At 38.7% G+C, this 22,500-nt stretch overlaps 2 protein-coding genes across 5 annotated transcripts in view; one reads left to right on the top strand and one right to left on the bottom strand.

The window, feature by feature from the left end:
* Positions 1-3,594, top strand: part of LOC144969559 (protein obstructor-E-like) — an 8,056-nt gene extending 4,462 nt beyond the window's left edge. Inside the window, exons 3-5 of the mRNA XM_078908701.1 lie at positions 207-351; positions 1,660-1,805; positions 3,365-3,594. Of these exons, the coding sequence (XP_078764827.1) occupies positions 207-351; positions 1,660-1,805; positions 3,365-3,501 (428 nt within the window). The 3' untranslated portion in view covers positions 3,502-3,594. The remainder of the gene's footprint in view (positions 1-206; positions 352-1,659; positions 1,806-3,364) is intronic.
* Positions 3,595-10,141: 6,547 nt separating this feature from the next.
* Positions 10,142-22,500, bottom strand: part of LOC144967884 (putative transporter SVOPL) — a 48,001-nt gene continuing 35,642 nt past the window's right edge. For all 4 annotated transcript variants that reach the window (XM_078905626.1, XM_078905629.1, XM_078905628.1 and 1 more), the window contains 9 exons: positions 21,646-21,709; positions 20,789-20,914; positions 19,238-19,366; positions 18,343-18,490; positions 16,455-16,535; positions 15,152-15,345; positions 13,754-13,843; positions 12,521-12,634; positions 10,142-11,875 (listed from right to left, as the gene is read on the bottom strand). In XM_078905626.1, the coding sequence (XP_078761752.1) occupies positions 11,744-11,875; positions 12,521-12,634; positions 13,754-13,843; positions 15,152-15,345; positions 16,455-16,535; positions 18,343-18,490; positions 19,238-19,366; positions 20,789-20,914; positions 21,646-21,709 (1,078 nt within the window). In that variant the 3' untranslated portion in view covers positions 10,142-11,743. The remainder of the gene's footprint in view (positions 11,876-12,520; positions 12,635-13,753; positions 13,844-15,151; positions 15,346-16,454; positions 16,536-18,342; positions 18,491-19,237; positions 19,367-20,788; positions 20,915-21,645; positions 21,710-22,500) is intronic.

Below are 22,500 nucleotides of genomic sequence, written 5' to 3'. Positions count from 1 at the left end.
AGTGAGAGCCACTCATAAAAAAGGCGAGCAAAAACAATGACAAAGAGGTGATTGACGTCAATTTTGCTCTATCTATTACCTTTCCTGATGACGTCAATTTTGTTCTATTACCTGTCCTGATGACGTCAATTTTATTCTATCTATTACCTTTCCTGATGACGTCAATTTTATTCTATCTATTACCTTTCCTGATCCGCCAATGACAGCACTGTGTGTGGATTGTAAGAAGGAGAGGGACGGTCATTATGAGACTGGCTGCCGCTACTACGTCAAATGTGAAAAGGGAAAGAAGACAGAGGTATTCTGCCGCATTGGAGAGTTTTACAACGCTAAGAAAAGGAAATGTGAAAGGTAAGGAGGTGAAAACATGGCTGCCTGAAGGTGTAGACCGACGTGTACATAATATAATGCAGGTCTGACATCCGAACTGGATTATGGGCCTAGTTTAACATTGGTGTAATGGACAATATTTTGCGTCATTGTTTTTTTTGTTTTTTTGTTTTTTTTTTTGTTTTGTTTGTTTGTTGTTGTTGGACATTTCCATTACAACAATGAGCCCGTAATGAATTAGGTTATAAGCGACGTATACATATATGCAGATCTGACATCCGAACCCACTTATGGGCCAAGTTTTACATTGTTGTAATGGATCATTTTTTACGTCATTTTTTTTGTTGAGAATTCCATTATAACAATGAGCCCATAAGGAATTGGGTTATCAGACTTGCAAATAAGTGCACGTCGGTGTAGACGGAAAGCGTATTTAATTTTTTAAAATATAAAACACCGTTGATAATTTTTAAAAAAGCAAAGACAATTTAGATGGATGGATGATTGGATGGATGGATGGATATATAATATATATATATATATATATATATATATATATATATATATATATATATATATATATATATATATATATATATAAGTATGTGTATATGTGTAAATAATATGTCTAAATATTTTCGTTTTTTAAATGTATTTTCCCCCTATTTTTTGGATGAATATTTGCATTTTGTGTATACATTCAACAATCAACTGGTCCGAGGGGTCTTGGCTGACACAGTGATATTTGTCATGAGTGTGTGTTGATCTCGTTGTTACTGTTTAACAAGCGTGTGTTGTGTACATTTTGTGTTTGAGAATGTTAAGGTCTTCGTAACCGTGTACACACACACACCCACACACACACACACACACATATATATATATATATATACACACACACACACACACAGACAAACACAAAGAGAGAAGCGTATACTCATGCAGAGAGATAGAAATAGATAGATAAGTAAATATATGTACTACCCGCCTCGTTGTGTGGCCTTGAGCAAGTCACCTCGCCCTAGCTCAATTTGCGGCGCTGCACTGCGGCGGGCGCCTGTGTTATTCCAGTCTTCCCTTGGAATAGACCCTAAAGACAAATGTCCCCTAGGGTATAAATAAAGGGAGTTTTTTTTTAAATCATCATCATCATCATCATCATCATCATCATCATCATCATCATCATCATCATCATCATCATCGTCTTCGTCGTTGTCGTCTTCATCATCATCATCATCATCATCATCATCATCATCATCATTGCTGGCGGTTTCATGCATTTTCGACGATTTATTTAGACATTATTATTCCACTTTTCTATTTTCTTAGTGCTTCAAAAGTGGTGAGTCCCTGCAACCAAAGGAAAGATTGCTTAGGACTGAAGGATGGCAACTACGCGGACACCAAATCCAAATGTCGATATTACTACACTTGTGCCAAAGGAATTTACGTCTCAACTAATCTCTGTCCAGCGAGTGAGTGGAATTAATGTTGTGCCAAAGCCATCCTCAAACACCAACGTTAACTCACTCAATCCTAGAGATTTTTGCTACTTTTCAAAATTGGAAAAATGTATTAAAAATGAGCATGTCCATAGAGAGTTTTATTCAACCATCATTACATGCAAAAACTAAAAACATTAGATTTGATACTACGCCTATAATATGTCTCAGAAAAAATGTAATAAATAGGCATGGGGTAAAAGCAACCCGGCTAAACTACGGATATAGTCGGTGTTAGGGTTGCGTGAGTTAACCGAAAATAATTTGAGTGCTTTTCCAAAACTCCCTAACGTCGTTCATCCCCATTTTGAGATATTGAGGATTATTTCCACTAAAATGTCTCATTCGGTCAATTATTTTATCACAATATCTTAACTTCACATTCATACAAATCTAAGGTGATTCTCGTGCCATTTTACATTAAAATTTATCTAATGGATGGCTATGGATAGCTGCTTTGTGCGGCTATGTTGTCTTGTGGTATGACACTCGCTTTCGGATCGGAAGGTCCTGGGTTCGAGCCTCGCGCTCGGCGCATAGTTGAGTCCTTGGAAAAGGCTCTTTACTCACATTATCTCACCGTACTCAGGTGTAAAATGAGTACCTGCCCTTTAACAGCGTTGTCTTTGTCCGAAAAATTGTAATATCGCCTAACAGGCGTCACGTCTCGTCCTACATAAATGCTGCTGTTGACCAGGGACCCCTTGTAAAGCGCTTTGAGCACATTTAGTGGATATTGCGCTATATAAAGCTCAAGCTCAATTTTGATTAATCTCATAAAGTTGAAATATCGACTTAACGAGTTTTGGATGGAAAACCATCTCTCTCTCTCTCTCTCTCTCTCTCTCTCTCTCTCTCTCTCTCTCTCTCTCTCTCTCTCTCTCTCTCTCTCTCTCTTCTCGATGTTAAGGAAGGACACTATTCGAGATTTGTAACTGGATATTATCGGGTATTGATGTTCAAATCTCGTCGATAACGAGATCGTATTGACGTCAGACTGAGCCTAAAAACAATTAGTGAGGAGCGACTCCTAGGAGTAAGTTAGTACAGTCCACCTATCCACCTATTTCTAAAACAATCAGCTAGGCTCTAATAAAAACCTGAGCTATCATATAGCGCAATATCCACTTAATGTGCTCAAAGTGCTTTTCAAGGGATCCCTGACCAACAGCAACATGTAACATGTAGTACGAGACATGACGCCTGTTAGGCGATATAACAGTTTTTTTTTCCGACAGAGACAACGCTGTTAACGGCCAGGTACTCATTTTACTCCTCCTGAGTACGGTGAGAGAATGTGAGTAAAGAGCCTTTTCCAAAGAATCAAATATGCGCCGAGCGAGGCTCGAATTCAGGACCTTCCGATCCAAAAGCGAATGTCATACCACAAGACCACATAGCCACTAATCTAGGTGTACATACTACCTATCAATTATCCTCTACTAATGTGAGGTGTATTCCTCTAATTTGTGATTTGTTGGGCAATATATTGAATTTCTTTATGTTTCACTGGGTTTTTTTCTTCTCTCCAGATTTGGTTTTCAATAATGAAGGACAAAGTTGTGATTATCCCAGTGTGACGAAAAAGCCATGTGGAACCCTGACGGCAAACAAGGAAGATGATAACGACCACGATGATGATGATGATGATCATCGTTTCCGCAATTAACGTTCTCAGTGGAAATATTAATCTAAAGTTGATAACATTATACTTTTGTTTCTTTGTTAAATGCTAAAATTAAATGTCTTTGATGTAAACCTGCGCATGGTCATCACCGTTGTTGTTTTGAAATTATAGTAACAATAAATGGGGTTGCCATGTAGCCTAAGGTAATATCTCGAAATTTTTTTTCTATCATTACATTATTGTGATACGTTTCCATTGTAAATGGAGTCCTAATAGCTCAGATGGTAGAACACTCGCTTCACACGCAAAGGGACAAAGATCGATCCTAGGTGCATTCGAGATTGTTTTTTTCCTGACCGCCCTGTCACTGTGAGTAATGGTCACGATCTGTGGGGCTGATTGTTTCGGATGACAGGCAAGTACTTCAGATGGCTATGGTCAAGCTGAACAAAATTACCTATAGATAGTTCGAAGATGACGTCACTCAGGTCTTTGTTATTGTTTTTGCCATCCGCGTTTTATGAGTAATGCTCACTGAACTGTATTAACCCGACTATAGATAGTTCGAAGATGACGTCACTCAGGCCTTTGTTATTGTTTTTGCCATCCGCGTTTGTGACTTGTTCTCACTAAACAGTATTAACCTGACTATAAACGTTCATGGTTACACAGAGTTTGTGTGTTGGTCCATTATACTTCCGGATGGCAATGTTATGAGCTTCTTAGCCAAGCGCAAACTATAAACGTTCATGGATACACACAGTATTGTGTGTTGGTCCGTTGTACTTCCGGATGGCAGTGTTATGAGCTTCTTAGTCAAGCGCATACTATCTATTGCTGGATGGATATTTAATTTAAAAATGTGAGCTTTTATTATGTAGGTCATTTTGAGCACAACAGGGAAGAAAAGTAGTGACGCCACACCTTCTACTTTTCCGGTTCACAGTCATTGGAAGGGTGTATGTAGACTAATCATGAATGTTACATATTGAAACATAAGGTGGCAGCACATTCTAATGGTGACACACTATAATTTTAGAATACTCTATCTAGGTCGCAAACTCATCGCCCCAATCGTGCACGGTCGCGAACCTGCCCGGATGCTTCGTCACAACGCAACGTTCAACTAGATATTCTGCAGTTACGGGTTCTTTACCACAACGGGTAGATGTTGGACAGCAAGTTCCCCACAGCTGAAGAGGAGATGCTGTGAGGCAGCTTCTCGACCGAAGTCGATTCGCTGCCACCTAGTGTCTCCTCTTGCTGATACAGAAACCTCGCTACATCTCAAACAGTTTCGTGGGGTCGATGTCCCCGCCCCCTCGAGGGATTGAATTCATCCGAACCGACTTCCATCTCGTCAATGCAGCCCCGTCCTAAGTCAGGGAAGCTAAGTACAAGGGTTGCCGGCTCGAAACAGGGGTACCATCCATTATGCGCTTGATAGGGGCATCCCCTTTCCCTCCTTTGATCTTATTAAGCCAGCCAGTTGTAATCGTCTCACGCCGGGGTAGCTGGATTGCTGCTATTATCGGGTCCCATTCTCTAGGCGTTGTTGCCAGTGTTCCCGACACTATTTAATATGCATGAACTTACGGAGTTTGATATCGACCTTCTCACCGTTCTTTCTTCTACCCCACACTGGAGCGCAATACTCCGCGGTGGAATAGCATAGTACCAGGGCTGAAGTCCCCAGAAGCGCTGGATTAGCACCCCAAGTTGTTTCCTCTAGCGTTTCTCTATCTTCCGGGCAACTTCTTCGAGATAGACCTGACAGGTAAGGCTGCGGTCCAGTGTAACTTCCAGGTACTTCGAAGTCGACTCGTTGGTCCCCGACGAGGACGTTCAGTTTACGGGTGTGCCAGCCGTTGCATTGATGGAATAGTGGCTACGGTTTTTGAAGTGTCCATCTTCAGGTACCAAAGTAGGATTCGAGTCTGGAAACATCCTCAATGAGTACTGAGTACGCTCTCGAGACAGGTCCACGCCTAACTTTGAGTAACGAGTGCCCATTCATCTGCGTATCCCAGCCTCAGGGAGGAAGTGTGTTAGGCATGTCGCTAATGTAGACATTAAGCAACACTGGCGCCAGAACAGATCACTGAGGGACTCCACTACACAGTTTCCTGAGCTTGCTCATGGTGTCTCCCAGGGCGACATGGATTTGTCTTTTCCTAGGATTGAAGTGAACAGCTTCAGGGTCTTTTTGCACCTTATGATTTTTGCAAGTTTGAGCACTAACCCTTCGCACCAGACCGTATCGTACACCGCTGATCGGTCTATGAATACAGCACCAGTTTGCAATTCAATATGCTCTGTAAGGGTAACGACCTGCTCCAATGAGCACCTCCCATCCCCGAGCTCGCCTGTTCGGGTGGTAGGGCTGCGTCTAGGACCGGACACCACCGGTTCAGTAACACACATTACATAAGTTTGTACAGGGAGCTCAGAAGTGATATGGGTCTGTAACTGTCGGCCTCATTCGCCGGTAACCCTGGCCTCAATATGGCAACTGTCTTAGCATGTTTAAATACTTGTGGAAGCTCTCTTTTTACAAGGACGTCAGACATTGCCTCTGTAAGCCAGGCCCGTGCCCGAGATGGGTCCTAGATGCGTCACCATATCGGAATATAGGCCATCTATCCCTGCTGCTTTTCCGTTCTTTTCATCTTTACGTCACACCTTCCTCTCTTCCGGTTCAAAACTCATATTGAATCATCAGGTTGCATAACTATTTTAGTAGCGGGATGTTTAGGCATATTCTCATGATTATGGGGCGTAAAAGAGCGAGGATGGACGATCTTCATTGACGACCAGCATTTATTTAAGCTAGAAAATATGATGCCATCACTCTGAAACCAGAAGATCAATTGCACAAAGTATATATCCAGTCCTCCGGATGACTGGTTTTTACTCTTCCAATGAGATTGGAGCCAGTTTTTCGACATCACACTTTTGTTCTCTATCGGTTAGAGAGAATTTAGTTCGACCTAATCAGCCATCTTAAGATAACAAAAAACCCCATTAAGTGCATTCATTCTATAGAATTGACGCTTCTTGCTTAATGGTCACGTGACCTTTTGTTTCTTTGCCTGGCAAGCTATTGACAAGGATATCTTTTTTTACTCTTATATTACAGTTTGAGTCCCGGATTATTCAATTGCATACAACGCATACACCTTTAAAAATTACGCCAGTTGTCAGACATAAGCAAAAGAGATGTGTGAAACAGGGAGCTTTAGTTGATTCAGGTAGTGAGAGAAGCACTGAGAAACAAGTTTTGTAGCATTAAAATATGTTTATTTCATCATCAGTCTGAAATAATATTTACAATAATGATATTTTAAAAATGTCAAATGTGGAATCTTCCTAAACCAATCACAGTTGTTATAAATATATTGAAGAAATGCGTTTGATACAGGATTCAGCCCCTCGATATTGCGTCACTCATGCCAAGAGAGAAAAAAGTGTGTGTGTGTGTGTGTGTGTGTGTGTGTGTGTGAGAGAGAGAGAGAGAGAGAGAGAGAGAGAGAGAGAGAGCGCAAGAGCCACACGCACATAGAGAGAGAGGGCAAACACACACAAACACACACACACACACACACACACATATATATATATATATATATATATATATATATATATATATATATATATATATAGAGAGAGAGAGAGAGAGAGAGAGAGAGAGAGAGAGAGAGGGAGAGAGAGAGAGAGAGGAGAGAGAGAGAGAGGAGAGAGAGAGAGAGAGAGGAGAGAGAGAGAGAGAGAGAGAGAGAGAGAGAGAGAGAGGGAGAGAGAGAGAGAGAGAGAGAGAGTGATGGTAGTCAAATACTTTCAGATCGAGTGTATATCCGTGTTTAAAAACACCAAATAAAAGGAAAAAAGGGGACTTGTTCAAACAAAGAACTTCATGAACAGCTTATTTGTTTTTGTCCGTTTTAAGGGACTTTACTGCGCTTGCAATACATTTAGGACATTTCAGCGCCAGTAAAAATGTAGAAAATGGAAAAGTAAAAAATTCAAATTTACAATTAAAAACAGACAAGACAAGTAAGACCAATGGGAACAAATAGGGAACAGGTTTAGATTCTAAGAGTATACTAACATTTATGCGTAGTTTGGATCACCTAAAAACTCAAATGCGTACAGTATACGTATACATTCAAAACAACAAATATAACAATACATAACATAGAGATGATTTAACAAGGAAAATAAACATCATGTCGCAAGATTTTAACTAAACATTTGACTGTTTCCCTCCAAGCCAAGGACTCCGATCGGGGAATGGACAACACCAAGTAATCTCATTCCAAGACAAAGACAAAAAGCATGTTGGATCATAGATATAGGGATAGATAAAACATGGTAAGTGACCTCACTGCCCACTGTGGAGGTCAGAATCCCCATCCAATAATTTACTTTTTGGCATTTGGTACATTTATGTTTGTTTGTTTGTTTTTAAGGGTTTTACGGCGCTTGCAACACATTAAGGTCATATCAGTGCCAGTAAAAAGGAAGAAAATCGGATAGTAAAAAGTTATAGAATTACAATTAAAGCATAAAAGGAAAGGTAAGACAAAGGGAATTGGTTCAAATAAGAAAGACATGTAGATTCCAAGAGCACACTAGCAAAGTACTTAGATTGAGATCACCTAAGAGTCTCATCCAGACACAAGCAAGGTCCCTACTAAGAGGAATACACTCAAATGTTTACAAATCAAATATGTAAACAAAACATAATACAGTGCATAACAGATGATTTACAAAGAAAAAATATCATCTCGAAAAAACTATCTATACATTCGACTGTTTCACTCTCAGCAAGGACATCCGGCCAGGACCAGGACAAAACCAAGTAATATCATTTCAAAACAAAGGCAGAAAGCAAGTTGGAAAACAAATATAGGGGGATAGAAGACGCAGTAAGTACCTCCCTGCCCTCTATGGGAGGTCAGGAACACCTACCAGCATTCCGATTTAATAAAATGTTGAGACACAATGTAAGCGACCTTGAGTTTGATTAGCGGCCGGATTGGTGACAATAATTACAAACTTTGGTTATGATGTCGCGTCCTCGGGTAAGGCACTTTTAACAGACATAAATCCATTCGACTAAGGTATAAATGATTAACTGGTTTTAGGCAGCAAGGATGCTAGTACTAAAAGAATGCTTAACAGGAGGCTTGTACTGTATTACATGAAGGTTTTGATTCAAATGGCCTGCAGAGGAATAGATGAGCGCATTGTGAAATGCATTGAGTTTGATGAGATGGTGGAGATGTTTCTTTACTTATTAATCATCTTATCTATCACTATCACTACTTCCAACAACAACATCATCATCATCATCATCGTCATCATCATCATCATCATCATCAACAACAACAACATCATCATCATAACACCATCATCATCATTGTCATCATCGTCGTCATCATCATCATCATTATCTTCATCCTCATTATCATTATAATCGCATCATGTTCAAAGTCATCATCAGCATCATCTTCATCAACAACAACTCAGCAACATAACATGGGTAGTGGATATCACATATTTAGAAATGCATTTCAAATCAAAAGTCATACCATTAAAAGAAAACATTGTAATGTTCTTCTAAGATAAACACACACACACACACACACACACACACTATCTCTCTCTCTCTCTCTCTCTCTCTCTCTCTCTCTCTCTCTCTCTCTCTCTCCTACTATGTCAAATTAATTTATCGCAAAGGGTCATGATTACAGATATGGAGTATTTTGTAAGTAGATCAGTATCTTGAAACAGGCAATAATCAACGTTCTGAGGAATTGGGGCGTAGGCAAGTGGGCAATATATTCAATCTGAAATGTGGTATCCGATGCAATAGAAGATAAGGCTATTAACCAGATTACTGTCCTACTCAGGAAAACTTGCATTTTAAAAAATGGCCAGAAAACTCGTCTTTCAAAAATCAATCGATTTAAATTACCTCCATCTTGGCAACAACTCTCAAACCTGGGATTTTAGGAAGGGCCAGACGAAAACCAAGTAATCCCATTCTAAGACAAAGACAGACGGCAACCGGGAAAATTGATTTAGGGGGATAGAAGCGTGGCCTTCGTAAAGTTATGGCCTGATACTGACCAACAAATGACGTCAAAATGCCAGTCTTTTGCCACAAAAAGAAAACAAATCGTGAGTTGTATTCAATGGTTCAACCAATGGAATAACTTGTTTCCATGAGCTCTACAAACGACAACCCACTAAACGGTGCAAAAACCAAATAATGACGTCAAACTGCCAGTCCTTTTGGATTTCAGTATCAGGCTATAACATAAAACGATAGAAGGCCCAGGAAGTGACCTCCTACCCCTGCCCACAACGGGAGGTCAAAAGACCCCACCCAGTTGTCCGAGAAAGGAATTTTACAGTCCATATTATGATCAAAGACATGGAATCTTAGTTTGCATCATTTCAAGAAGCTGCATTATTCCACCCCTCTCATTGGAAAATCATATAATGCCTTAGTAAAATGTACTCGTTGAATAGTGCTTAGAACCCGTTGAATAAAAAATGTATTCAACGATTGCAGAATATTTTCACTCATTTTATAGGCTTAAATACAGGTCGAAAAGACTGCTGATTGGCCATCTAAAATAATCTTTTGGTGAGTATGAATATAAATCCAACGTTTTTCTTTTTTGGGGTCAAGGTGTCATTCAAACAGACGTAGAAAAATACAAATGGCGAATCAAAGTTATTAAAGCACGACTTCTCTATTTCAAATCTGAAATTTATTTCATTGATTAGTAAATATACATGCGGTGGATTTGTTACTTAATCCAAGTGTCTCGAGTAAACGTTGCACATAGTTGCAGAAGTTGCAGGTCTGATAACCGAACACAATTATGGGCTTGATTTAACATTGTTGTAATGGACAATATTTTGTGTCGGTTTGGGAGTAGATTTATTTCAACAATGAATCCATAACAATTTGGGCTATCAGACCTGTAAATAAGTACACGTCGGTCTCGAGACATACGGCTGATTTAAGATGATCAGCAGCACAAATTCTAAAAGTTTTTAACCCTAAACCAATATTTTGTAGCAAAGTCCCCTTCTCTACTCCGTCACACCATTGGAACACTCTTGGTTTTCCAAACAAGAAACAAAAAACCCCCAAAAACGCCTGCATGTATTCAAATAATGCCAAACTACACAATTGTTTCCTAATTAAAAAAAAAGTAAAGATGTCATTGGAATAAGATTTTGTAACTGTCTATATATTATTATACAAAAATAAATGAATGTCTAACAACTTCCAAAATGAATTGAACACCAAAGAGGAACGTTTAGGGCTCAAACATAGTTTAGCTAACGACTCAAAAATATTGGAAACGGTGTTAATATCATCTCCTCTATATTTGTGTTGTTGGTTGAGGACGAGGTTGAAAATTCCTTGTTTGATATGTCCTTCCTTTTGGAATCTGTTTTTATTTTCACTAGTCCTTAGCTTCAGAAAACCTCAACGGTGTTTTAGTTTGATAGTAAGATTTAAAGTACAGTAGCAGAGCACATCACCTCATAAATTAACTCATATATATTAACTGGTACGCATTAGCTCATACACGCCACCTCATACACACTTACTCATAAACACTAACTCATACACATTAACTGGTACACATTGCCTCACAAACAATAACTCATACACGTCACCTCATACACACTAACTCATACACATTAACTGGTACACATTGCCTCACAAACAATAACTCATACACGTCACCTCATACACACAATTTCATACACATTAACTGGTACACATTACCTCACAAATATTAACTCATACACGTCACCTCATACACACTAACTCATACACATTAACTCATACAAAAACATGGTAAAAGTCTTGGCAACAGTTGATTGATTGGTTTTCTAAAGATTTACATTTTCTATTTTGTTTTGAAAGAATTAAAATAAGTTGATTTTTAGTATACAAAGCTATTTCCCGGTAATACAATACTCATTAGCTCAACCTGCTTTGTATACATAAAAAGTCCTATTTTGAATTTTACATGGAAAATAATCTGAAGTAAAAATTTGCTGAGATATTGGTTAACCTGACAAGATGCATCTGTTCTTGTGTCCTTGAGTGAGTGTAGACTTTGTAATGGTAAGCAAATGGCAGAAAATAAATTAAAGTGTCTTTCTCATGACAAATTTACAAGTCCCTGACATAGTTGACACATAATGTGCTGGAGTTGTCTGTGATTCCAACTTGCGGTCAAATCTAACTCCCTGATATAGTTGACACATAGGCTGGAGTTGTCTCTGATTCCAACTTGCGGTCCTGTTCAGGATCAGATTCTACAGCTTCTGACATTTCAATGCTCCCAAAATTGGGGTCGTTTTCAACAGATTGCTGAAATTTAAATTTAAAACATGACCGTTTCTATTTAACTGAATAACTTAATAAAAGGCTAGTTTGTTATATTACTAAATAACTAGTCTACCAAGATAAACAATTCATAAACTAAATAAATAAATTAGTAAATAAATGAACTCAGCTTTCTTCTTTAAAGATTACTTTTGTTTATGTGCGTTTTAAAGGGTCTGAAATGTACGTTATGGACTACATAATAAGTTCTAGAAGCTGGATATGATTGTGTCGCTGACTCAGAAGTGTGTTGTCTTTAAATTCAAGCGATGTTGAGCATGGTCAGTGACTGGAAGAATGACAGAAATTACAAAAAAATCTGGCATCTGTCAACCGTCCTTGAGAGTTTGGCACTTTTAAAACATAAGCCAAATTGACCCAGGTATGAATGAGTAACTGACCATAGGCAGTGGCAGATATTGTAAGAGTGCCAAGGCACCTAACAGGTGGCTAACGACGTAAGAATCATAAATTTAGTCCAGCAAGGCCTGGTTAGGGAATGACTGAAGCACTATGAAGCCAATTTAACATGTTAAGTTTTGTGGAAAGGCGCTTTACAGATACTCATATTTATTTATTTATTTATTTATTTATTTAATAATTTATTTACGGTCACATTAAAAGACTCACTGGCAAAGATCTTCCTCGCGTTTCTATAGGAAGCAAAAAAGAGCAAACTCCACACAAGAAACAGATGACACCATATACCCATGTTGCGGTGGCTATGGAATTCGATAAAAGGACCTGAAAGAACAACGGGTACAATAATTGATTAAGTGTCTATATGCGGCTACGTGTACTAAAAAAAATATAAAAAATTGAGCTTTATATAGCGCATATCCACTAAATGTGCTCAAAGCTCTTTACAAGAGGTCCCTGGTCAACAGCAACATTTAACATGCAGGACGGGACAGGCTGCCTGTTAGGCGATATTACAATTTTTCGGACAAAGACAACGCTGTTAATGGCCAGGTACTCATTTTACACCTGAGTACGGTGAGAGAATGTGAGTAAAGAGCCTTTTCCAAGGACTCAACTATGCGCCAAGTGCGAGGCTCGAACCCAGAACCTTCCGATCCGAAAGCGAGTGTCATACCACAAGACCACATAGCCGTACTAGTGGTATGACACTCGCCTTCGGACAGGACAGTCCAGGGTTTGAGCCCATAGTTGATCTTTGGAAAAGACTCTTTACTCACATTCTCTCGCCGTACTCGGGTGAAAATTGAGTACCTGGCCGTTAACAGCGTGCTCTCTGTCCGACAAAAAATTAGTAACATCGCCCATGAGGCGTCATGTCTCGTCATAAATGTTAAATGTTGCTGTTGGATACCGCCCCTAGTAAAACGCTTTGAGCACAATTAGTGGAAATGGAGCTATATAAATGCTCAAGTTTGTTTTCTTTAAATGGTCAAGTATATACTCTGAAAAATCAAATTATAAGACAGGGATTTCAAGATGCAACTTGCAAATCATTGGCTTTTAGCACATTGTTTACATACATCATTGTCAACCACCATTATATAACTTAAAACGTATAAAATATCGACTAGATACAGCTAATTTTAATTATCTACCTAATTTTGAAAATCAATTTTCATTATGCTACACTTTATAGTTTGTAAAAGTAAATGAAACTGAGGATTTTATACAAACACAGTTGTGTATAAGTGTGCAAGTTAGTTTTATTTTAAAAAATTGTGTTTTTTCTTTTGTTTTTTGTTTCTTTTTCAAAGAAACTAATAAATGTATGATTTTGGTTGGGTTTTTTTGTTGTTGTTGTTTTTCTTTCATTGCCTATGAGATGGTGATTATCTGTGTTCCCTACGGCTTCAGATGAATGAAACAATCGTGTATGATTACCTGTGCCACGAAAGGTGTCAGCATGGCTCCAACTCTGGCAAAGGCTGATGATATTCCCATACCCAGAGTCCGTACAGATGTAGGGTAGAGCTGGGGACCGTTCAAAATATAATCAGTGATTCAGTTTCGCTTCATTGTCATCGTCACGGTAGTAGTAGTAGTAGTAGTAGTAGTAGTAGTAGTAGTAGTAGTAGTAGTAGTAGTAGTAGTAATAGTAATAGTAGTAGTGGTAGTAGTAGTAGTAGTAATAGTAGTAGTAGTAGTCGTCTTTGTCTTCGTCGTCGTCGTCGCTGTAGTAGAAGTAGTAGTAGTAGTAGTAGTAGTAGTAGTAGTAGTAGTAGTAGTAGTAGTAGTAGTAGTAGTAATAGTAGTGGTGGTAGTAGTAGTAGTAGTAGTAGTAGTAGTAGTAGTAGTAATATAGTAGTAGTAGTCGTCTTTGTCTTCGTCGTCGTCGTCGCCGTCGTTGTAGTAGTAGTAGTAGTAGTAGTAGTAGTAGTAGTAGTAGTAGTAGTAGTAGTAGAAGTAGCAGTAATAGTAGTAAGTAGTGAGTAGTATATAGTAGTAGTAGTAGTAGTAGTAGTAGTATAGTAGTAGTAGTAGTAGTAGTATAGTATAGTATATATATAGTATAGTATGTATGTATGTATGTATGTATATGTATTGTATGTATGTATGTATGTATGTATGTAATGTATGTATGTATGTATGTATGAGTTTATGAACGTATTTATATATATATATATATATATATATCTATATATATATATATATATATATATAATAGTAATAATAAAGGAGTCCCGACAGTTGATAGAGCACTCACTACACATACAAAGGGACCAGTTTTTAACTCCCGTGCAGACGATATATTTTTGGCTGAAGTTCATGTCAGCTTGCAGTGATTTGGTGGCTGTACCTGCTAGATCTGGCGGAAAGTACAAGCAAATGCTACTGTCTGTTGAACGCTTTTAAGAAATGGTTAAAATCAGCCTGTATTGGCCACAATGCTGCAATGGACTGCTACCAGGAATTAAAGACATTAAGTAGTGGAATATCACTTCTGGGTTTGCTCTCCAATTTAACATCTCTTGGCAAAAAGCAGAAAAGTGAGTGGAGCAGGCACTTATGTTGATAACAACAAGGGATGAAGTGAGTAGGAAAGTGCCAGAAAAAAATAGAGAATAAAAATTTCGCGGCGGTGATGGGGGTTTGAACCCGCGACCTTACTGGTACGACAACTTCGCCTGGCCGGGGAGAGCGTGACTCTACCGTATGAGCTATCCACAATAGGTCGCGGGTTCAAACCCCCATCACCGCTGCGAAATTGTTATTCTCTTTTGTCTTCTGGCACTTCCATACTCATTTCATCTCTTGTTGGCAAAAATTATTTGTGCTTACCTCTGACGAGTAGATGTAAACAAAGTTGAAGGTGGCTGACGCAAAAGCCCTGACACAGAACATCAAGAACGTGAGTACAGACTGTGAGACGTTAATTTGGATGAGTATCATGAAAATGGAAATGCCCATGAAACACACACCTCCCGTTATACGCCGTCCAAATCGGTCCAATAATAACCAATTTATTGGCAAACCTAGAGACAAGGAAGGGATGGGGGGGGGGGGGGGGGGGGGGGGGGGGGGGGGGGGGGGGAGGTGATAAATAGATATTATGCTTTAGAAAACTCTTGGCATCAAACCCTCTAATATTTTGGTTATTATTCCTTCGGAGTGAGTATTTAACCAACCCTTCGAAATGAATAGGTTACACGTGGCTATGTGGTCTTGTGATATGACACTCACTTCGGATCGGAAGGTCCTAGGTTCCAGCCTCGCTCGGCGCATAGTTGACTCCTTGGAAAAGGCTCTTTACTCTCATTCTCTCACCATACTCGGGTGTAAATGAGTACCTGGCCAGTAACAGCTTTGTCTCTGTCCGAAAGAAATTGTAATATCGCCTTAGAGGTGTCATGTCCCCTTGTAAAGCGCATTGAACACGTTTAGTGGATATTGATCTATATAAAAGCTCCATAAGTATTTATTACATAAAGGTGGCATAAATATGTTAGTAGCAGGATGTATAGGCAGATTCTTAGGAATACGGGACGTAAAAGAACGAGGAATGATGATCTTTACTGACGACCAGCATATATTTAGACTAGAAAATAAGAGGTCACTCTGAAACCAAAAGATCAATTACACAAGGTATGTATCCAGTCCTCCGTAAGAGTGGTTTTACACTTCCAACGAAATAGGAACCAGTCTTCTGACACCACACGTTTCTTCCCTATTTGGATAAAAATCAATCAAATATGCGATCGATCTTCTCAATCAGGTGTTATGTCAGTAGTAGTAGTAGTAGTAGTAGTAGTAGTAGTAGTAGTAGTAGTAGTAGTAGCAGTAGTAGTAGTAGTAGTAGTAGTAGTAGTAGTAGTAGTAGTAGTAGGAGGAGGAGGAGGAGGAGGAGGAGAAGTAATAGTTGTAGTAGTGGTGGTAGTAGTAGTAGTAGTAGTAGTAGTAGTAGTAGTAGTAGTAGTAGTAGTAGGAGGAGGAAGAGGAGGAGTAGTAGTAGTAGTAGTAGTAGATGTAGTAGTAGTAGCAGTAGTAGTAGTAGTAGTAGTAGTAGTAGTAGTAGTAGTAGTAGTAGTAGTAGTAGTAGTAGTAGTAGTAGTAATTGAGGTCACGGTGGTATCATACGACTTACTTAGGAGTTCACCAAATGTTGACAATAACATCGTGATGTAGTCATCTGTCGTGAGGTAGGCACACTTGCAGTGGGTTTCCTCTGAGAATTAAAGAAAACATCACAAATCCCATAACCTTGTATGTAGAAATAAAATGTACAAGTAAACATCACATTCCTACGGTTTAACTCTCTCCTTACCGATGATTTTCATTGTTTTCCCAAAAATTCAGGCTTACTCAGCAAAAAAAATATTTTTTAAACTCAAATAATCTCTCTACAAAACAACTTTATGTTCTTATTAATTAAACAAAGATCATTGTGGTGTACAAAATAAATCAGAATAAGAAAAAAAATGTAGCTATATTGTGTCGTAACAAATGTGACGATGTTGCTGTGGGTGGTAAGGAGAGGGTTAATACCAAAATCTGGAGGTGCCTAAATGGGCCAATAAAATGGAGAGTAAAATAGAGGGAGGAAGTGTGACTCGTAGTAAAAGATAGAACACACAGTAAACAACGTTCCAGCCTTTGGCCTTCGGGTAAACGTGAATAATAACGAGAAAGAGAACAAAGAAAGAAAAGAAAATGTATTTAATATTATTACATTTAGAGAATGAAAGGAAAGAGCTAGGTGTGAGTGTGTGTGTGTGTGTGTGTGTGTGTGTGTGTGTGTGTGCGAGGGAAGGAGAGAGAGAGAGAGAGAGAGAGGGGGGGGGGTATCTTCCTCTTTAGAGGGACATCTCCCCTTCTCTCTCTCTAAGTCTCTCTCATGCGCACACACACACAGACACACACACACACACACATACACACACACATACATATTTACACACCTGGCTCTTTCTAGGTCTCCTCCCCCCCCCCCCCCCCTCCCTTTCTTTTTTTTTCCTAGTCAGAAATAACTTCATTCTATATAAATGTAATATAATTTTCATTTTTCTTTTCTTCCTTTTTTTTTTCTTGTTCTCTCTTTCTCGCTATTACTCGTATCTACGTTTACCTGAAGAAGGCTAGAAGCCGAAACGTTGTTTACTTCGTGTTGTATCTTATACATGAGTCAAAGTTGCTCCCTTTATTTTACTCTCCATTCATACGACTCCAAACTATTGCACTGTTCCGGTTTATGGTACCAGAGCTTACTGCCGTTTCTCTGGGGTTTGATGGACAATGACAACAAATTGCTTGCTTCCCTTTGAATAGGTCATTCGTCAATCACTAAATACTTTCAACCCGATCTGACAGATCCAACTATCCAACCATTGTCCAGTAGAAAGTCCGGTAATGAGACCTTCAAATATACAATGTGGACTATCAGGAAGGTACCATAATTAAGGGGGAAGCGTGGCTTAGCGGTATGGTCTTTGCTTCGTACCCGAAAGGTATCGAGTTCGATCACCCGCCGCTGCGCTGTGTGGCCTTGAGCAAGTCACCTCGCCTTAGTTCAATTTGCGGCGCTGCACTGCTGCTGACGCCTGGGTTATTCCAGTCTTCCCTTGGAATAAACCCTAGATACAAATTTCCCCTATGGGACGAATAAAGGGAATTATATTTTTATTTATTTATTTTTAATTATTAGTTTTCTTTTGAACATGCAACATATATCGACATTAATACGCAGTCTGACTAACTCAGTTTATGTTAAGAGGAGGAGGAGGAGGAGGAGGAGGAGGAGGAGGAGGAGGAGGAGGAGGAGGAGAGAAAAACGATGAAGAAGAAGAAGAAGAAGAAGAAGAAGAAGAAGAAGAAGAAGATGAAGAAGAAGAAGAAGAAGAAGAAATAAGGGTTGGTAATATACCTCGCATGCACTAAGAACCGATAACAATTGACTGATTCCAATGACATGATATTGAAACAATCTTAATAATCACATTCATTTTTTATTATGACAGACATCATAATCTTCTTACTTTCAGAATTCCTGATTCTTAGGATTTCAGCACTTGCCAAAACCATGCCATAGTAACTAAAAGCAACGCCAAACCATAAAAACCACAGCTGTAATGTGGATCTGAGGTACTCTCTGCTGAATAAGTCTTTGAAGCGTCCCCTGGCAACCTACAAGAATATGTATGAGGATTAGATTAGGAACAGGGGTGGACGTTGGATCATCATCATCATCATCATCATCATCATCATCATCATCATCATCATCATCATCATCATCATCATCGTGATTCCTTGCTTCTCCCATTTTAAAGGCAGTGTCTCTCGCATAATATTTTCCATCAGAATTGATATAAGTCCCAGCAACCCAACAGATCAAACAAATGCGGCAATGAACCAGAACCCTATCCCCCCCCCCCCATCTCTCTCTCTCTCTCTCTCTCTCTCTCTCTCTCTCTCTCTCTCTCTCTCTCTCTCTCTCTCTCTCTCTCTCTCTCTTTCTTTATTTCTTTCTTTCTTTCTTTCTCTATCTTTCTCTCTCTATTCACTTATCTCTCTCACTCTCCTTATCTCTCTCCTACCCACAAACACACACACACACACACACACAATATATATATATATATATATATATATATATATATATATATATATATATATATATAATTATATATATGGCTATTCCCAAAGTAAAAGGACTGATCAGATTTTATAAATAATCATTTGACTCAACCTATGATAAAATTACCCTTAATTTAAAAAAAAAGGTTTGCAAGTTACTCGTTTATCAATCTGTGAAAATTAGTTTTATAATTTTTAAAGTTGCCAATAATTCTGAGTTTGTTGACCCCCCACTATTTCTTTTAAAAAAAACAAGAGATATATTTATAAACGCAAAAGTTGTTGCATGATACTCACCTCTTTTGATTGGACAAGAATCCCATCAGGCAAAGTCTTGTTGTTCAGTTTGGCTGCATCCTCTAAAATACGACTGGCCTTTTTAATATGACCAGCAGCAACTAGGAAGCGAGCTGACTCTGGAATCCACTGATTGAAAAAAAAAATATCCATATTCAATGATCTATGAAATTAAATATCTTGAAATCAAGGAAAATCACCACCAATAAAAAGTTTAGCTACATCTCTTTAAAACAAATGTTCTATCTGTTCTCATATATGGGTCCGAATCATGGAAGCTGACAGACACGGTCTCCAACATGCGAAATACATTCCAAAACACAAATTGAACCAGGATCTGAAGCTGTAAAGAGGAGAAGGTGAAATGGACTGGACATGTCCTCAGAATAGATTCAGGTGCCATTCCCAGGATAGCCCTCAGGTGGAAACCCCACCTCCCCAGCTGGTTTACTATGTTTCTTTTTTTTTTAGCCTTTGTAAAGCACGTTGAGCACATTTAGTGAATATTTCGATTTTAAAAATCTTTTGAGGTTTAAAGTGCATATTTTTCACAATTTCTCCATGTACTGAACTGCCAACGGCATACGTATGTATATCTATTATAGAGGTTGAGAGCAATAATTATTTACTATGGTGACACAGAAAAGAGGAAATCAGGGTTTGCTTTAGTTTATATATAGAGTAAAAGCATCACCGGTAGGAGTATAGCAGAGACAGCCAGGGACCACCTCTGGCATTGTGGTCGTATGGTTTGATTCTCGACTCCTAGCCTATAGGTTCAAGGATCGAGTCCCTTTGAGGGTGGTGTAAAGTTGGGTCCTTGCAAATAGTTCTTTATTCATATTCTCTCACTGTATTTTAGTTAAAAATGAGCAACTCGCCAGTAACAGTGTCAAACAAAATTAAATTGTCACAAAGCCTTTCAGACATCATGTCGTCTAGTCAAAAAATGTAAGTGGCCATTGGCGTGGGACCTCTTGTACAGCGCTTTGGACATTTCGTGGATACTGGGCTATATAAAAGATTAAGTTCTATTCTTTTTTTTCTAACATGACGTTTTAGGATATAATTAAACACCAGGAGTTACAACTTCCATAAAGATGGAAAGCAGCCACCAGAACAGGTATAGCAAAGACGGCAAAAATCCACCTACTATCTATATCGGAAAAGGGACACTTTAAGGTTAGAATACGTATAGCTGGAGGTCCCGATAGATCAGTTGGTAGAGTACTCGCTTCACACGCAATGGGACCGAGATCGATCACGGGTGTAGTCGACAATTTTCCTGGTGCCCCTGTCCACCTAGCAGTGATCGGGTATATAGGTCTGTTAGATCTGGCGGAAAGTACTTTGCGATATACTAGCGCCCTATCCAAAAAGTAGCAAGCAATTGCTATTGTCCGTTTCACGCTATAGACACCGGGATATTCTCCTGCACCATGGGCCTAATGACTCTGAAGGATGTATTCTTGGGCTTAGAACACAGCCACGAGTATGGGCATTGTGACACGTTTAGGTCATAACACATACACACCGGGATTCACAACTTACATATAGACCGAATGCAGCCCCAAGCACTGGTATTGCAGAAAAGGCAAGGAGCCATCTCCATCCTAAAGGTGAGACGACTGACATGGCAAGCAAAATCTCAAACGATGTTCCGATTGTCCAGAATATCTGAGGGATGTCAATCAATATCGAGGAATTGTAGCCACTGGACTAATGGATGTATATGGCCATTGATTGGAATTACTATTGTAAGGAGTTCAATAGCAAATTAAATGACTATATCTCTATCTATCTATCTATCAATATATATATATATATATATATATATATATATATATATATATATATATATATATATCTCTATGTGTGTGTTATATATATATATATATATATATATAATATATATATATATATATATATATTAATCATCTATTAATCTACCTATTTATCAACCAATATATCCATCATATATCTATCTACCTATCTTTATCTAATTATCTACCTATATATTCATCTGTCTAGCTTTCTATTATTTATTCTGCTATCTAGCTAGCTTGTCTTCTACCTAACACTTTATTTCTAAGTTTTAAAAAAGGAGTAAGAAAGAACACAAATATGCATAAGCACACATAAAAATGGGCGTGTGAGTGTGTGAGCATTTGTGTGAAAAGGTGGGAGGGGACAGGGAAACAACAACAACAACAAAAAGAGAGAGAGAGAGAGAGAGAGAGAGAGAGAGAGAGAGAGAGAGAGAGAGAGAGAAAGATATAGAGAGAAACGGAGAGAGAGGGAAAGAGGGAGGGAGAGAGAGAGAGAGAGAGAGAGAGAGAGAGAGAGAATGTGTGTGTGTGTGTGTGTGTGTGTGTGTGTGTGTGTGTGTGTGTGTGAAAGGAGCTTACCGTTCCAAAAACTAAAAGTTTGGCTCTGTATTTTGATGGCACATATTCGGCATTCAATGAAAACCTGGAAAGATTAAAAGACATTTTTTCCATATGATTTATTGTTCATAATTAATTGACGTCACTCGGGTGTTTGTTATTGTTTTTGCCATCCGCGTAACTAAGTAACTGGCTCTAAACTATTGGAACAATGGCGGACGCCCTTATGAAATATTTCCCGACGAGCATAAAAGCGTATCCAGAGGGAAAAAAAAAACATTATAAATCTGATCATGTTTTGACTTTTACACATTCTGATCACACGACATATGAAAAGTTCTATAAAAGTTCTATATAAAAAGTAATGATTTTCTTTGTTTAGGACCACGATGGCCGCCGTTGCTGGGCAACGTGTAATCAGACTATTGAATCCAATTGTCATGCAGTGTGTTGCTTAATTCTGCCAGCACGCAATACAGATAGCTGCTAAGATATCCTTGCCTGACAAACAGTAAACGAAATAATATAAACTATAAAAACTAAAAAAGATTGCTTCCATTAGACAGTTCATATCTAAGGATGTGACCAAACACCTGGTTGTGTCCCTCGTGCTATCGAAATTGGATTCTTGTAATGCTCTGTTGTTTGGCGTTTCGCAACAAAATCTGAGACGTCTTCAGATTGTCCAGAACCGCGTTGCCAGACTAGTATTCATGAAGCGTGGGTGTGCATTGACTGCCTGTTGAGAAAAGGATTAAATTCAAAGTTTGTGTTTTAGTGTATCGTTGTCTTGAAAGTACTGCCTTTCCTACCTTCGGAACTAATTGAAAGATATTCAAATTCCTGCCCCTTACGTTCGGCCAATGATTCCACCAA

The sequence above is a fragment of the Berghia stephanieae genome, chromosome 3, assembly GCF_034508935.2.
Source record: "Berghia stephanieae isolate SIO BIC M18660-M18661 chromosome 3, UCSD_Bste_1.3, whole genome shotgun sequence".
NCBI lineage: Eukaryota > Metazoa > Mollusca > Gastropoda > Nudibranchia > Aeolidiidae > Berghia > Berghia stephanieae.
Note: the sequence above shows the minus strand (reverse complement) of the source record. Positions and strands in the feature narration are given on the sequence as shown.